General features: G+C 42.3%; 1 protein-coding gene across 1 annotated transcript in view; it reads left to right on the top strand.

Moving 5' to 3' along the window:
- Positions 1-5,232: 5,232 nt before the first annotated feature.
- Positions 5,233-17,767, top strand: part of rbm33a (RNA binding motif protein 33a) — a 168,060-nt gene continuing 155,525 nt past the window's right edge. The window contains exon 1 of the mRNA XM_084325823.1: positions 5,233-5,370. Coding sequence (XP_084181949.1) covers positions 5,352-5,370 — 19 coding nt within the window. The 5' untranslated portion in view covers positions 5,233-5,351. The remainder of the gene's footprint in view (positions 5,371-17,767) is intronic.

The following is a 17,767-nucleotide window of genomic DNA, read 5'->3' as shown; positions in this document are numbered from 1 at the left end:
TAAAGCAACTGAGATGGGGGTTTTTCCTCTTCCGACGACCACATCCCATGACCTGGGTGGGTTGTCGACGGATTCTCGTTCATGTCTGGGGGATGATGACGGGATGGATCTGAACATATGTAGTGGGGTCTCACGCCCTTGGGGTGGGCCACCAGGCGCGGTTCGTCCGAACGTCTGGGTGGCGCCTTCTTTTCATGTTAAGATCAACACGCATATCTGCCCTTCTCCTGGAGTAGGCATGTCGGCGTGGTTAGGGCACGGGACTGGTTCTGGTCACGCTGGTCCAGATCAGTTGAACCCGTTGTCCGCCGGGGATGCAGATCTGCTGTTCTGGTACCCTGAGGGACTTGGGCTTTTTTCAGGGGGAAAAATGCCAGGTCGGTCTGGGTGTCACAGGGTTAAGCGCTATGGAGACCCTGGTTGGGTATGTTTTTACTCAGCACTGTCGTCATGGCTTACAGCCATGCCATTCTGTACGCGCTCGATCTCGTCGGATCTCGGCCGCTACACAGGTTGGTCCTGGTTAGTACTTGGTTGGGAGACCGCCGGGGAATACCAGGTACGGTGTGCTTAGGGGCTGGTTCTCCATTATTTTTCGCTCCTCTCTCACGCATGGCGAAGAGGGGCCTGTGGGGGTGGTTTTTTGACCTCCTCTGGTGACCCTGTGCTTCCCGTACCGCCAGGCCCGGTCCGAAGTGATGTTTGCGACCCGTAGGCCTGGGTTAACCCTTTTTGGAAACTGAAACACTTGTACTGCGGTATAGCCGGTGTATACCCGCAGGTGTGTTTTGGAGTTTTTTCTTGAGGGGTTATAGGAACAACCACCGCATTGGGTAACACCGAGGTGGTTGATTCCCTGGTGTGTTGGAGCAGTGTCAACTCCCGGGTTCACCGTTTGAGGGTGCCCCTGCACGTTCATGACGTCTGCCAATCGTGTCAGCCTTCTCTGCCTCGACCCCTCTGGGTGGGGGTTGTTAAATGGAGGCTTGGTCATGCAACACCGCCAGCTTACGCTCCTTCCGCCGGGGCGGCTGTGTTCAGCTGTCCCCTCTGGCGCCTGTCTCGTCCGCAGTCTCCAGGCTAGGGTTAACAGCCTGTTGCCTGGTTTTTCCCCGGTGCGCTGCCTGCTTCCGTTGGTTAACCTTTTTTGTGTGCTTACGGCCATGCTGACTGCCTGTTCTGCAGGGTCAGTGTGCCAGGCGGTGTACTATTGGGGGGACGGGGCCCGCTCAGCTTACGGCCATACCGACCTGAACACGCCCGATCTCGTCCGATCTCGGAAGCTGGGCAGGTTCTGGCCTGGTTGGTTCCGCCTGGGAATACCAGGTGCAGTAACTGAGGGGCCTTTGTCCGAATACGCTGGCGATGTGGGGGGCGGGGCACTGCGTGCCCACCTGGTGGGGTCTTGATGCTGGCATCATGGACTTCTCCGGGCCCCCATTCTAGGGAGTCCAGTCCTTTTGGTGGGTCTGGGTCTTCCTTCGTGCTCCGCTGCTACGGCCTTGCCACGGGGTTGGGTTTGCCCTTGACCCCGTGATTCTGGGGGCAGTAACGAGGTTGTTCCTCCGTTCGTTCCCGGGTGGCATGCGGGTTGTGCGTGTGTGTAGTCGTGGGGTCAAGCCACGGTCTGCTCACCCTGTGCGTTGAGTTGCTTGAGTGCCTCTTCGCACGGTCGGGTCCGTCGCCCTCCCGTGACGTCCCTAATAGGGGGGCTACCCTCCATTAGGGGGGGTCGGGGGGGCTCGGCCCTCCCTGTTCTGATGGTTTTGGGGGGCTGTCAGCGGGGTGTATTTGTCAGCCAAGTGGCTCCGCTTGGCCTCCCTTGTGCAGTAGTGATGCCAAGCTAAGCCACTAACGATACAGAACGTTAGGTTATGACTATAACCAAGTTCTGTTAGTTAGGGGCGATGCTTGGCATCAGACGGCCGCTGCAGCCCTTGTCCTCACCTTGTGGTGAAAGCTTGGGAAGGAGGAGAGCAGGTGACCACACACCTGCTTATGAAGGTAAGCTGATGAGGGGTGTGGTCAGACTAATACTGGTATTAGAGGTACATTTGTGGTTTATTCAGTACGCGTGCACGTACGCGAGATAGTGCAGTAGTAGTGATGCCAAGCATCGCCCCTAACTAACAGAACTTGGTTATAGTCATAACCTAACGTTAAAACAGAGTAAAACACACTTTAAAGTTGCGATAAGTGGAGGTGGAAGGGGGGAAAAGGATCCAGTTCATCCTCACCAGTTGCTTTCCTGGGATCAATGGCCAACAATGCCTCGGGATACAGGGTAAACCGAGAAGCGTGGCTCACATAATGCACAATCATTCTAAAAAGAGGTCTATTCATTTTCAATTAAGGCTCATTAAAAGCTTGGCAGATCGCATTCTGAAAATTCCTATTTGGCTGTTGTCTAAGTGTCAGTTATTGTATCAATAGCTCAGCCGATCAATCATACAATGAAAACACGTTTATTTATTTATTTGGTGGTGGGGCTACCTATTTGTTTATATGTTTGGATCACTGATTGGGTCTTTAAAGTAGTATAATTAAAAGACCTGAGAGACTCTGACTGTGTCTGTGCTCGTTTTTGAGGTTGCCATTATAAACCAAAATATCTGTAAACCCAATACCAGAGAGAAACACCCTGTTTCAAACATTAGTCCATCTTTCATGAAAGCATTTAAAAAGTACAATCAGGCAGTGATTGACAAGAGGTCTTAATATAAAAATCTTTGGTTTACATTTTACAAACCAGAATAGGTCAGTTTGGTACAAAGAGAGGACAAGAGGGAGAGCTGTAATAAGACCATAAACTAGACATAAATTAGAGACTGAAAAAGCCTAAACTGAAACACTGGACAACTGGAATAGACTATAGCCTATAGGTGTGTTGTAATAGCTATAGACTGCAATTCGAAACTGGCCCCTGTAAATGTCATAAACCCAACCCCCTCCAATGTACGGCGTTGGCGGCACGGTGGTGTAGTGGTTAACACTGTCGCCTCACAGCAAGAAGGTCCAGGGTTCAATTCCCGCTTGGGGACCAGGTTTCCATGATGCCAGGTACCCAGGTGGGGTATCTCCCAGGCCTTTCTGTGTGGAGTTTGCATGTTCTCCCCGTGCTCGCAAGGGTTTCACCCCCGATAAGATAAACCCAATGGAAAAAAACTTGAACTTGAACTTGAACTTAACATGCACAACAACAGATCGCTAACGCTGTGGCGTCCTTGACGAAGACGGACAGGAGCACTTGGATTGGTCCCCTGGCGCGGCTCACGTTGACGCCTGTCTGCTCCCGGCTGCCCTTGGGGGGGAAGGACGACGGGATGGGTTAATCGCAGAGACGAATCGCAGAGACGAATCGCATCGGCGATTCTAAAGAGACAATGCATGCGTGTGTGTGCTAAAAAAACTAACCGCTGTGTGTACCGCTAAAAAACATTGAGTGTCGTTGCATGCCGAATAAAGACCTCTGCAACAGGTCCTGCATTATTATTATTATTATTATTATTATTATTATTATTATTATTATTATTATAATAATAATTATTATTATTATTATTATTATTATTATTATTATTATTATTATTATTATTATTATTATTATTATTATTATTATTATTATTATTATTATTATTATTATTATTATTATTATTATTATTATTATTATTATTATTATGTACAGTAAATGTCCTAACCCAATAATACACAAGACTTTTTTTTTTTTTTTTTTTTTTAAACTTCATTTTTTAGCGTTTATCGCTTTTTTCTGGTCAAGCATGACCGACAGAAACAGGTTGAATGGGATATAGATCAGGGGAAGACACTGAGAAAATACGAACTCGTGTACCCCAGATCCGTGACGCGCACGGTTGTCCCCGACGCCGAAATGGCGCAGAGATACGCGGTGAGCTACTGGAGCTCCCCGCAAGACTCTCTTCTTGGGACCAAGTAAGGCTTCGTGGATAATCCAATGTACAGTTACCCCCCCCCCCCCCGCCTACCCCCCCACCCCACCCAACCACCTCCAATGTAGTTTCCCCCCCCCCCACCCCACCTACCCAACCTCCTCCAATGTACAGTTTCTTTGTCAAATGTATATACTCTCTTTTTTTAGACTCTTTTTGTATCACAAACAGTACTGTATTTGTAAATCTGGTATGTCATAAATGTATAGATGTAGCAGTACTGTCTATCTGTATGTCGTGTATGTCATATATGTTATGATGAATTGAAAATGGGGGACCCTGATGTAAACAAGATGAAAGTCTTTCTCTGGTCTGCATCCCCTTAACAATTGTATGTATTGAGCTGTACTGTATAGTACCCATTCTGCAATGCAATCTGTTAATAAAATGTTCAATCAATCAATCAATATACCACACATTTGTGGACCAATTCAAAATAACTCAAAATACTGAATGCTTTTTTGAAAATATTATAGTAGGCCAGTGGTTCAACATGTTTTTTTTGTAAATAGAACCACCAAAATGATACAAATTAGGCTTTGGACCATTTTTTATTCGATTTTGACAAGATAAGATATTCCTTTAAATTGATCTCCTTGGGGAAAATTGGCGCGTCATAGCAGCATGGGAGGGGGGATACAGGTATGGGCAGGGTCATGGTAGGCAATACAATTAGATCTGAATTTAAAAATGATGAGAAGAAATAAACAGTGTAAACAATATAATTACCTCTGAATATAAAAAATACGAGAAAAATAAAGGTGCAGATGGGGGTCTGTATGCCCTATCGATTACATTATACATTACAATAAATATAGGCAATACAGAGTTTTAATCTGAATATATACTATGAGTAAGAGTAAAAGTAAACAGTATACATCATACATTGTAGTGTTGTCTCTCATCTCAGAAGACTTTTGTTGCTGGATATGATTTAATCCAGAAGTGAAATAAATTATCAAAATAGTTACGTTCATATATTATCAAAGGGGTTCCAACAGCTAAAGAATCTGATGATCTCATTGGGCCTACTTTTCTGGGGAACCCCTGGAACTCCAAGGACCCAGTAAGGACCAGTAATAAATACAACCCAAGGCCAAAACAGCAGATCCATAGTCAGCCTATCCTTTACCTGCCCTGTAACCTCGTCTGGTTTCAAAGGCGAATTGATGCCAGATCAGTGGCTATTCCCCACCCACAATGCATCAGCAACCCAATCACACAGCTCTGCCATGTTTGTGGTTTGGTCGGATATGGATAGCAGCACTGCTGCAGCGGGCTGCCGTTAGCTAGCGTAACAGTTTAATTTGAAAAGAAACAGTAAACATTTCAATGTATTCCCGAATTTTATAATATTCAGATTACTGTGGAAAGCGTATTGGCATCATGGCGACCAACGCAAATGGTATGTATGCGACATCAGCGAGCTTGATGATGCTAACGCTGCCGACATTGTTAGCTAAGCTATCCAACTGGCCCGGCCCTGGCTAGCAAGCTAAGCTAATGGCTACAAATGAGCTGACAGGCCTTGTTTACAGAGAGGCGTTGCAAACCTAACATTACACCGACTAACGTTAGTCAAGGTAACGTTCATACAAATGTTTATTAACGTTACATTCGATTACATCGATTTATTCCCGCCCAGTCAAGTAACGCGTTAGCTAGGGGTTTATTCATGCCGTTATTTATTATGTAGAAGTAGTCAACCCTGTTAGCTTAACAGCTGGCGCAAGTTAAGACAACGCTTTGCCATTGTGGGCGCCCAGTGTCGTTAGCTTGCTAGCACGTTAAGCAAACATGTGTGAATCATGCCATAGCTACATTAAATGCACGAAATAATGTGTGCATTTGGCTACTAGTACTAACCAAATCAGTTGAGCTAGTAGCCAACGCTAGCTTCCTTTACGTTACCAACCATTTAAAACAACGCCAAGATAGTCTGTAAAGTGTCAAAGCTGTCGATAAGCAGAAACGCGTAGCGTTATTATAACCAACATCGTTGGCCCAATCTCTGACCTTTCTCATTAGACGAAGTCCAAGTGTTGCTAGAACGCTAACATGGGGGCATAGCGACCAGGACGAGCACATGAGGCCTGGTGTTAATAATGTCTTATCACCACACCTGGCCGTTCGCACCTGACCACTCATCTAACCCGAGCAGGTGCATGCAGACAGTGACCCCATGAATAGAGGCATTGTACGATATATTTCTTCGAACATGGTCGCATGTGACTACTTTTGAAAGAGAATGCATCATTATTTATCATGCATCTTAACTGAATTGAAAATGGAGGACCCTTAGGTAAACAAGACGAAAGTCTTTTTCTAGTCTGCATCCTTTGATTGATTGATTGATTGAAAACTTTATTAACAGATTGCAGAATGGGTACAATACAGTACAGCTCAATACACACAATTGTTAAGGGGATGCAGACCAGAGAAAGACTTTCATCTTGTTTACATCAGGGTCCCCCATTTTCAATTAATCATAACGACATACACGACACAGATAGACAGTACTGCTACACCTATACATTTATGACATACCAGATTTGCAAATACAGTGCTGTTTGTGATACAAAAATAGTCTAAAAAAGAGAGTATATACATTTCACTGTACATTGGAGGAGGTTGGGTAGGTGGTGGGGGGGGGGGGGGGAAACTGTACAAGCAAAACTGTACATTGGAATATCGACAACCAGGGAACAAACTTAACTTTTTGACTCACCAGCCATTTGGCTGGTAGATTTTTAAAAGTACCAGCCGGGCAGATTTTTTACTAGCCAAAAATTATAAATAGCTTTTTAGTATATCGCCATGTGTTATTATTACATATAATACTCTCATATGCTATTTTCAATTAATATCATAAACAACATAAGGAATATTAGCATAATTTTGAGTGAACTGAAGGAATGAGTCAGTGTTAATAGTTTTAAATGCAAATAATTTATTGAAACATAGAAGTGGGGTCGGGACACACATTTTATTTCTATTTTTTAACTGTTTTAACCATGTAGTGTAGCACTTTGGGATCCCAGTGAACAAAAAGTGCATTACAAATCCAATCTATTATTATTATTATTATGTGTGGCTGCCACCCTGGCGGACATCTGTGCAGCGCTCCGTGGGCATAGATGTCCGAGGGCTTGCAGCAAGCCAGAGTTTAACACGGTTTCAATCAATCAATCAATAACAACATTAACCAGACTCTCGTTGCGTCTATTCTGCCAACGCTAACGTTACCTCTCATTGTGTATTCTACCAAGCAAACCCGGGTTTAACGTTACCTCTCTATATCGGCTGACTGTAGTATTAGGCTAATAACAACAACAAACTTAACACATCAGCGATCTTGTTGTGACACTAAACTCTCCGCTCGTGGTAAATTGGGTTGATGTCGGTTGTTTCATCAATAAATAAGGCAGAATACACAGTGAATCCATTCTTTTTTGTTTATTGCACTTGGGTCTGTCGCAAACAAATCCTGAATGAAATGCATCCTTAGCGAGGCAGTAAAGATGGCGGCGCGGCGTTCTGTTCAGAGGCTACAAAGTGTGACGCGTCGAGTAGGGGGTATCTGCAGAGCCGCAGAGCCAGGCTGGACCAATAGGGTCGCTTGGAACCGAGTAGGGTATATCTGCAGAGCCGCAAGCCAACTTTATTATTATGATAAAAAACAGCGGTGACGCGGTATTCAGCCTAACTCTGCGGTGAGCGTGATGCAACAGCGATCGCGGCAGCTCTAGCCGACGCATGCAGTGGATTTTGTTGGCCGCCAGATGGCGCCCAGGCCTTAATTTATGACGGCCAAACATTAAATTTACAAGCCTGTGGCGGTCGGCGTGTGACTAATTTGTACCCTGTCGACAACCATACTTGGTTCTAAGAAGAGGGTCTCGTGTAGGCTTGGGTGGTATAATTTGTTTCATACCTTCATACCTGACATAATACCATGATGGTATGACTTCATTTACATCAGCGGGGGCGGGCGGAGCGGAGCTAAGTTAACAATATACTCGTTATCACCAGTGTTAATTTTGGCAGCTATTTTCATTTTAGTTTTAGTCTTAGTCATGTGTCAAGTGCTCCTTTTTCGTTTTCATCATATTTAGTCATCTTCATTTATTTTTCGTTTAGTCAGTTTTAGTCAACTAAATGTCTGAGCATTTTAGTCTGTCAGTTTTTGTCTCAATTTTGTCTTTTTTGTTTTTGTCTAGATTTAGTCGACGAAAACGGATGACATCTTTGTCTATTATTAGTTAACGGAAAAAAACTTGTCAGAAATAGTCAACATGGAACATTTTCTGATTTAAATTGCGTATTTATTTTTTAACCTAGGGGAATCTGAGTCTGTGGCACAAGTGATACACAGAAAGTATTATGTTGGTGTAGACATGGTCCAATGTATTGTTGCTCCTACAGTATATGTTGGTGTAGACATGGTCCAATGTATTGTTGCTCCTACAGTGTATGTTGGTGTGGTGACGTTTTTTCTGACCAGAGAGACGACGCTGAACTCTGTCTGTCTTCTGTTTGCTGTGTCTTTCCTTTCTCTCTGCCATGTCTGTCCTCTCTCTGCTGTGTCTGTCCTCTCTGTCATGTCTGTCCTCTCTCTCTCTGCTGTGTCTGGCAGCGGTTTATTCTATAACAGGATACTGTAAATAGGGATGCCCCGATCACGTTTTTTGCCACCGATCACCGATCGTCGTGATCCATATCGGCCGATACCGATCCGATACCGATTGTTTTTGATTAAAAAGAAATTAAAAATTATTTTATATAAAAAGTTTTTTTTTTTTTTTTTTTATAAAATATATATATTATATAATTAGACTTGTACTTGTATTATCTGCGACTGCGAGACATCGCCACCACGCAACAAGTCAAAATGCTCACTATCTGCAAACAGCTCCACTGTCTGTGTGTACTCTAGTAGCCCAGCTCAAAAGGATTCTCCGGCGCTGCAGCGGGACCCCATTGGTAACGTTAAGTGCTTTGGTCGTTTCACATTCAGCAAGCCCTCAGCTCGAATACGCATTAAATCAATGTTATAAGACATTGATATCAAGAGCTATCTGTAGCTACTGCTAGCCGGCTAGATGACGTTAAGACAGAACTTTAGTTCAATGGGACATTTCCAGGGGAGGAAACTAACTTTTTGGCTTACCAGCCAACTGGCGAGTATCTGATTTTTTTTACCAGCCAAACAGATTTTTTACCAGACAAAAAAAATCGCTAATTGTGATAATTACTTCTTTGTATGTCAAGCCGCGTCAATGTTGTGTATGCATCTGGGTAGGCACACTGTGCCTTTAAGACAGCACGGTGGTCTTACGACAGTGCTGTGAAGTACCGTCAAGTGTTGTGGTAACGTCAGTTGGGTTGGTGTGCTGTTGTGCACAGTGCACTGGTTGAGCTAGCCCCTTTCGTGACTGCGATGTGCAAGCCAGGGGCTTTTGAGCATGAAATAAAATGTCTAACCTTACGTCGTAGTCCGGTGCTTTTTTGGAAACATTATAGTCATAACAGATACAGTACACCTAGCTGGCTGCTTTGAGCACACGGGTCTAACGTTAGCTAGCAAGCAGCTATAGCTAAACGCTAACTAGAAGCTAACCACAGTATACAGTTCCAGTAGACTAACATTACACCTCTGTGATTTAAATGTGTCCTTAGTAACTTATACTCGAGGGTTGTACTTAGTGATGCACGATATAATATCGGCCGATATGGCCGTTTTTTTACACATCGGTATCGGTCCGATATCAAGATAGGGCCGATATTGATAAATTTTTTTTTTTTTTTTTTTATCTTTTTTTTTTATCTTTTTTTTTTATCTTTTTTTTCTTCTTTTTACATGTTTTGGCCTTAAATAGTTTCAAAATATCAGTCATTTCTGAAAATAAGTTACAAAAGTAAAAAAAATTATGCGTTTTGGAAAATAGCTCTTTATTTGATTATCATAAAAAAGTGTTTTCTATACAGAGATATCGACATCGGTAAATATCGGTATCGGCCAGAACAGCAATATTAATATCGGTTATCGGTATCAGCCACAATTTTCACATCGGTGCATCACTAGTTGTACTAGGGTTGGATGCAGTTCCCCGTTGGTCAGTCTGTCTGTTTTCCATCTTCTGCTGTGTTTAACGTTATCTGTTTGCGAGTGCTCCTGATGGCTAGCCTAGTACCGCGGGACTTTTATTATTATATGTCCGCGGGTTGGCCAGTACTGCGCAAACGTTTATTAAACATTATATGTCCGCGGGTGGTCTTGTGCAGTGCTCTCGTGGCACTGTCAACTAAAGCGAACACTCAGAAGACACGCACTGTTTGCCAGTGCAGTGATTGCAGAATGTTTTATTTTTTTGTATACTCTCCAGCAGGGGAGGAAACGAACTTTTTGGCTTACCAGCCAACTGGCGGGTATCTGATTTTTTTTACCAGCCAAACGTAAAAAATACTAGCATTTGGCCAGTAAAGTGGCCTAATTTCCTCCCCTGGACATTTCGTTTTGAACAGTAAACGAACGTCAGCTAACGCAAGCTAACTGAGGTATGAACATGAACTACTAGACTTTCTGGATCATTTGTTGATATCAGGAGCTATCGGTAGCTAGCCGGCTAAATACCGTTAGACAATGCCTACTAAACGTGAATAGTTGACTGGGTAATTTTGTTTAAACAGTAACGATAGCTAGGTAGCTAACGTTAGCGCAGGTCGAATGCAGTGCACTACAGACTCGAGCAGAGGAGCCGCACCTCTTTGTTTACAAACTCTACACGGGGGCGGGCGGGGCTAGGGAGGAGGAGCAGCGGCAGTTTGCAGGTCGTGTGTGTCTGAGACAGACAGCGAGTGAGAGCTTCGCTTGATCGGTTTCCGCTATCGGCGAATATGACTAATTATCGGAATTCACAGATTGCATATTTATACTGAGTATCGGCCGATAACGATCGGTGGCCGATCGATCGGGGCATCCCTAACTGTAAACTAAGTAAACAGAACACACAGTAGTACTAGTAGTAGACTGTAGACGTACACACTGATTGCAATCTGCTTGCATAAAAACATTATATTAAAATCACATTCTGAGGTCAGTGTTAAAGTGCCACATGGAAGAAGTCTGGTTAGTGGTTAGAGTTAGAGGTGGTCTAGGTCTGGTTAGGGTAACTTAGGGGTAGTTAAGCATTCATTATAATTTATTATTATTATTTAGATAGATGGATGTAAAGGGCTAGACCAACTCTTAACCCCTATCCGGACCTAGACCACCTAAGTCACAACCCTAACTTAGGGGTTAGAGGTGGTCTAGGTCTGGTTAGGGGTTAGAGTTAAGAGGTGGTCTAGGTCTGGTTATACTGATCCGATACCAGTGCATACATTTAAAAAAATATATATATATATATTATATAAATTATAAAACTTTTTTCTCTTTTCTTTTTTACAGCTACTGTTTTATACTGTTTTTTAGTAATAACTAGAAAGTAATGGTATTTATTCAACAACAGGTGATTGTATAGATTAGTATTAGTATCATTAATTGACAACTAAGCTCAATGAGTTCACCCACGGAATGGTTGTTGGTACATTGGTTCCGCACGGACATTATACGTTGTTGCGCACTTCCTATCCAGGCTGCTCCGTTTAGGTTTGCTACTGCAGAGTAGTGTTGTCAAAAATATCGAAGTATCGATACATATCGATACTGAATATTTAAAACGGTTTCGATACTCATTTCCCGAAATACCGATACTTTCTGCAGTATCGGTACCAGCTGGCGAGTGTTCTACCGCAAGTTGTTGACACGCTGTTCAGAGCACGCTTGCCCCTCCGCCTCCTCCAGCCCTCCCCCTCACAGATAGGGATGGGAATCGAAAACCGGTTCCGGTTGGGAACCGGTTCCTAATTGGCCGATGCCTGGAACCGTGTGGCTCCTGTGACTTTCGATTCCCTTATCGCTGCCACGGTTTTCCTAGTTGCGCAATAATGTTAGCGTTAGCATGTAGCCATGGCAGACTCTATTTGATTCATTAAGGGCTCGAAATTGCCTGGGTTTTGGCAATATGCTCCCGAAATGCTCCCGCTGTTTGGCTACTTCTATGTGCAGTGAAAACTACTTGAATGCTTTAGAACCTAGTCATTGATTTAGTTTAGGGCAGGGCTATTCAACTAAATTGTTCAGGGGGCCACATTGTCAGAAACCCAAGGGGCCAAGGGCCGGACTGCCACGGCGCCTCCCCGTGCTATGAATATATGTACACTTGACACAACACGCAACCACATTTTCACAACTTTTATTTAACTACATTGCAAAAGTAGTATACTTTTAAAAAAAAGTGCTTCATTTATGTGCCACATCTGCAACATCTCTTGCAGAAAGTGCTTCATTTATGACTGTGCAACAACTGCAACATCTCCTCTTCAACATTTCAATATAAAAATAAATTAAAAAACAAACAAGTGCATGATGTGCATCTGAACATTCTAACATCAACAGTAACACTTGAACAAAAAAACACATTTTATAGTGCAGCTGTCAGCTGAGCTTATGAAAAAGTGCTTCATGTCTGTGCAACAACAGCAAATCACAGCATCTTATTAGCACTTATTGTCCACTCTTAACTCTCAAACATCAGGGGGGTGGGGGGCAGACAGGCCTAGCCTACATACACACATCTAATGAGAGCGATTGCACTTCTTTGACTGGGCAATGGCAGAGAAAGAGGGTTCATAGGAAGTGAGGGCTACCCGCAAACAGTGATGCAAATGCTCATTTGTCAAGGAGGCACGTTGCTTGTTTTAATGGCATTCATGTGAGAGAAACTGGATTCACAGGTGTATGTTGAGCCAAACATTGTTAGCACAGATATTGCCAGCGTTTTTATTTTGGGGAATGTCTTGACATGAATACACTTTATCCAAAATGTTGTGGTGGATTAATTCTCAAGTGCCTGCTTCAGAGCAGATGATGCTTGCATGTCAATTATTTCAAGTTGCAGGAGACCTTCATCAATGTGAAGTGATGCAAGGAACTCTTGTCCTTTTGTGGAAATAGCAGCTACATTGGCAAATGGGTTGCTCACAAAATGCATCAATTCTCTGGACATGTCAAATTCATCAAATCGACTTGCAAAGTTTTCCCTCAATTTATCAATGAAATCTGTCATTAATTGAGTGACTTTTGGCTCAATTGTGCGTGTTAACGTTGACATGAAAAGAAAAAAGTTAATTTTTTTTTTTTTTTTTTATTATTATCATGTAATCTTTGGCGGGCCAGTCAGAATCATCCCGCGGGCCGGATCTGGCCCGCGGGCCGCCAGTTGAATAGCCCTGGTTTAGGGTGAGCTAAAATTAGCCGCGGAGCTATCGCTAGCTAACGTGAGCTAACGCTATTTAATCAAGCTCACAAAGAGAGAAACAGCTGACAGCGGATAGTACAGGTACAAATACAATAAAACAGCGGGTGGGGACTGTTGTGTAAACCTTGTACTCTTTAGTTCACATATAATAAGAGCCGGAGTGTTTGTTTACTAAGTCTCTACTCTGAGTCTGTCAGACAGGAAGTACCATGGTGCAACATACAAATGTGTCCGTGTAGCAACACAAGCCAATACCTTACAGGACAGGGGCCCGGGGAGGGAGCTCTGTGTGTCTGTGTGTGTGTGTGTGTGTGTGTGTGTGAGACAGAAGTCAGAGGAATAATCTAATCTAATAATCTATTATTCAATAGATTAAATTAGTTTAAGAATAAAAAAATAAATACATTTGAAGAGAATCTCAAATACATTATTTTATTTAAGTGTAGGCTATAGTTAATGTTTTATTTTGTACAGTTTTTGTATTTTTCTGACATGGTAAATGGCTGCTTTTTTATATAGCGCTTTTATCCAAAGCGCTTTACAATTTGTTCCTTACATTTTACCCAATCACTCACACAGTCACACAACGACGGCGGAGGCAACCATGCAAGGTGCCAACCTGCTCATCGGGAGCAGTTAGGGGTTAAGTGTCTTGCTCAAGGACACATCGACACGCTGCCCGGGAGGAGTGGGAATCGAACCGGGAACCTCCGGATTGCCAGACGATTGCTGACATGGGGGCTCAACAATAAATGACAATCAGAAATGTCAAGTTGCATGTTGTTATTCTAACCAGCTTAGTTCTGTTGCATTTCCAATTTATTTATTTAAATTATAAATTTATCAGGTATCGATAAGAGAATCGATAAAGAATCGAATCGATAAGCAGAATCGATAATGGAATCGTATCGATAAAATCCTATCAATTCCCATCCCTACTCACAGAGCCGTCTTCAGTTTGTAAACAAACATTTTAGCTGAAGATGGCAAATGCAGAGCCTCCGCAACTTGTGCTTGTGGATAAAGCAAACGGCAGAAGTGCTGTTTGGAGGTACTTCGGGTTTGAAGTAAACAACGAAGGACAAGCTAAAGATGCCACGATGCCCATTTGCAAGCGGTGTTACAGAGCAGTGCCAACTAGGGCTGACCTTCGAAGCTTTTTTTGGCAATCGAAGCTTCGGGGCCGAGCTTCGATTTTAATTCGAAGCTTCGAAAAAAAAATTTTTTTTAAGATTTTTAAAAAAAATTGTTTTTTTTTTTTTTTTTTTTTATCTTATGTTGTGGGACTTGTACAGCACTTTCGTAAATGTTGTTGTTTTTAAATGTGCTCTATAAATAAAGTGGGTTGGATTAATTAATTAAGTAGCCCCTTTCGTGACTGACTCATCCAACAAGGTTTCACTCGGCTGTGTGATTTAATTCAAGGTGGATCGCTGTTGTCGTTTGAACAACTTCAGATTTCATGGGAACTACCAATCCCCCAAATCAAGAATGTTTAAGATGAATGAAGTAAGATTTTGATTATTTGAAATATGGCCTGTGTAGACTAAACTATGCACAGAATTATGTCAGTCTACAAGGTCCGGATTCTACATGGTCCGGCAATGTAGACCTTGTAGACTCCACTACAGACCAATTATCAGTGAATGTTCATGCATTTTTAAGAAGGGCAACTTCCACAAAAAAACAAAGAACTCACCAAAACATCTCAGTAGCACCTTATCTAAATGTTATATTTCATATATGGAGATTCATATTTATTTATGTATTGCATGCATTTCTACATTTTATTTCCTATTTTGTTTATTCATCCCAGTATCTTTCTTTCTTATGTGTGGAATTCTACAAGGTGCGCGCACACACACACACACACACACACCTACACACACCTACACACACACCTACACACACACACACACACACGCACACACACACACACACACTTACATTTAGTCATTTAGCTGACGCTTTTATCCAAAGCGACTTACAAGTTCTGTACGACAAGACAGCAAGAAGGTAGAGCCATATGAAATCCGTTTTATTTTTTTCCAAATTCCATTTTATTTTTTTCCAAATTCCGTTTTTTCCGTTTTAATATTTCAGAATTCTGTATTTTGCTTTGTACGCTCATTTTACCATCAGAAATAGTGTCTAATAAGTGGGAATGAATAAATGTCCACAATTTAATAAGATATAACAGTCCATTTAATAGGGCTGTCTTAAATACTTTGAAGCTTCGAAGCTTCGTTCGATGGGCATGGGATTCGAATATGAAAATAAAATTTGATTATAAAAAAAAAAAAAAAATTATATATATTTTTGCAAAATCAACTCTGCCTCTCTTTGTTAACTACAACAAGCAATGCTGTTTGTTATTTAAGATGAGGTCGGACTCGGCACTGACAGATTTGTGTTCATTGTGCTGCTTTTATAAAGCCTCAAATGACGGCTTACAATATTTCATGAAAGCAAAGTGTTTTGTTTGTCTAAGATTTTAAAAGGTTTAAACTTTACAGCACTGACAAAGTTGAACAAAGTGCTGTACAAGTCCCACAACATAAAAAAATAAGTAAAAAAAAGAAAAAAATTAAAAAATATTTTTTATTTTATTTTTTTTATAGTGGATTCCATTTTTATTGCTCAATTCCGCGATTCCGTCCGCGATTCCGTGATCGCGGATTCCATATGGCTCTAGGAAACTGATGTAAAATGTAGAGTTGTTGCGATACCGATACCAGTATCGGAAATGCCGCCGATACTGCATTATAAAACAAACGTGTTTTTAACCGACCGCGAATTAAAGTGTCAATGCCATTTGTCATTTTAACAGCAGATACTTATGCCATCGTCCCGACAGAGCGATGTTGACGGGGAGCTCTGATGGGTTCGCTTGGTGGTGTTTTAGCTTTAACGTTACTTGGCTAAAGTTGGGGCTATTCATAATCCAGCAATAATGGCTGCAGACCTGCAAGCAAAGTACAGCAAGTTGGCAAAGGAGTATTCCAAGTTAAATCACATTTTCACCAGTAACGTTACAGTCTTTCCATCTACCGGTAGCTCATGCTAGCTAACCTAGCTCACGTTAACGTAGTCACTGATCGACCTAGGCGGAGTCTCAAAAGAGAATGTTGAATATTTATTGTCCAAAAATCACAGAGCCTCTGGTACCAGAGTAGCTAACCTAAACGGAGCCTTGTGGAAGCAAGTGCAGCAACGAATAATGTCCGTGTGGAACTAATGTGCCAACAACCTTTCCGTGGGTGAACTCATTGAGATCGTTTTCAATTACTGATACTAATACTAATCTATACAATCACCTGTTGTTGAATAAATACCATTACTTTATAGTTATTACTAAAAAACAGTATATAAACATTTTAAAAAAAAAGTTTTATAATTTATATAATATATATATATTTTTTTATGTATGCACTGGTATCGGATCAGTATCGGTATCGGCCGATACCCAAAGCTTAGGTATCGGAATCGGATCGGGAAGGAAAAAATGGTATCGGAACATCTCTAGTAAAATGTATGTCAGGGTTCCCACAGACATTGCAAAATACAATTCAAGGACTTTGAAGTACTTTTCCAAGCACTATTTTTTATTTTAAGAAGGGCATTTAAAGGGGCGTCTAGGTGGTGCAGTGGGCAAGGCGCTCACCACCAATGCAGGAGATGCTGGGTTCGAGCCCAGCTCTCCGCATTGCATTCAGCTTTGCTAATACATTTGGCAGTATTAGGGGGTGGGAAGCTGATGGGTGGGGATCGGACGTTGTAGACAGCGACTCCTACAGGTCGGTTGGTGAGCCTGCGCAGTAGAATCAGGAAGCGACGTCCCTCCAAAGCGCAGACCCCCGACGCTGAAAGATCACGCTGTGCAGGTGAAAAGATGCGAAGATGCTACCTCGAGTACCGGAGGGGACTCGTGCAATGTATGGCTTCGTCCACATTACAGCCGGCTTGTGGGAGGCATGGCCAAACAGTGTTCGAGACAGGGGAGGGTAGAATTGGACGATACGAAATTGGGATGGGAGAAAAAATAGAAAATGGGAGAAAAAGTAGACAAAAAAAAAGGACAATTAAAAGGATACAATTCACTTTTAAATGCTGTTTTTATAGGGGGGGGGGAATCTGATCCAATATTTATGGCTTAAAACCAATTTCCAACCATTAGTTACACTTTTAAATGTCTCGATTCAAAACAATTGTATCATGGATGAACAACACTTTCAATGTGAATGGTTGATTTGAATTTCAATGACTTTAAGCACCTTGTTAAAAATGGGCTGTTCAAGGAATTCCAGGCCTTGAGTTATTTTTTTCAAAAATCAAGCACTTTAAGCACTTCAAGGACCTTATGCGAACCCTGGTCACCCTCTCCAATGCTTAGATGCCACACAAAAGAAAAAAGGATTCTACAAGTCGGACTTTGTCCAG

Source organism: Notolepis coatsorum (genome assembly GCF_963971535.1).
Source record: "Notolepis coatsorum genome assembly, chromosome: 12".
In the NCBI taxonomy this organism is placed as follows: domain Eukaryota; kingdom Metazoa; phylum Chordata; class Actinopteri; order Aulopiformes; family Paralepididae; genus Notolepis; species Notolepis coatsorum.
Note: the sequence above shows the minus strand (reverse complement) of the source record. Positions and strands in the feature narration are given on the sequence as shown.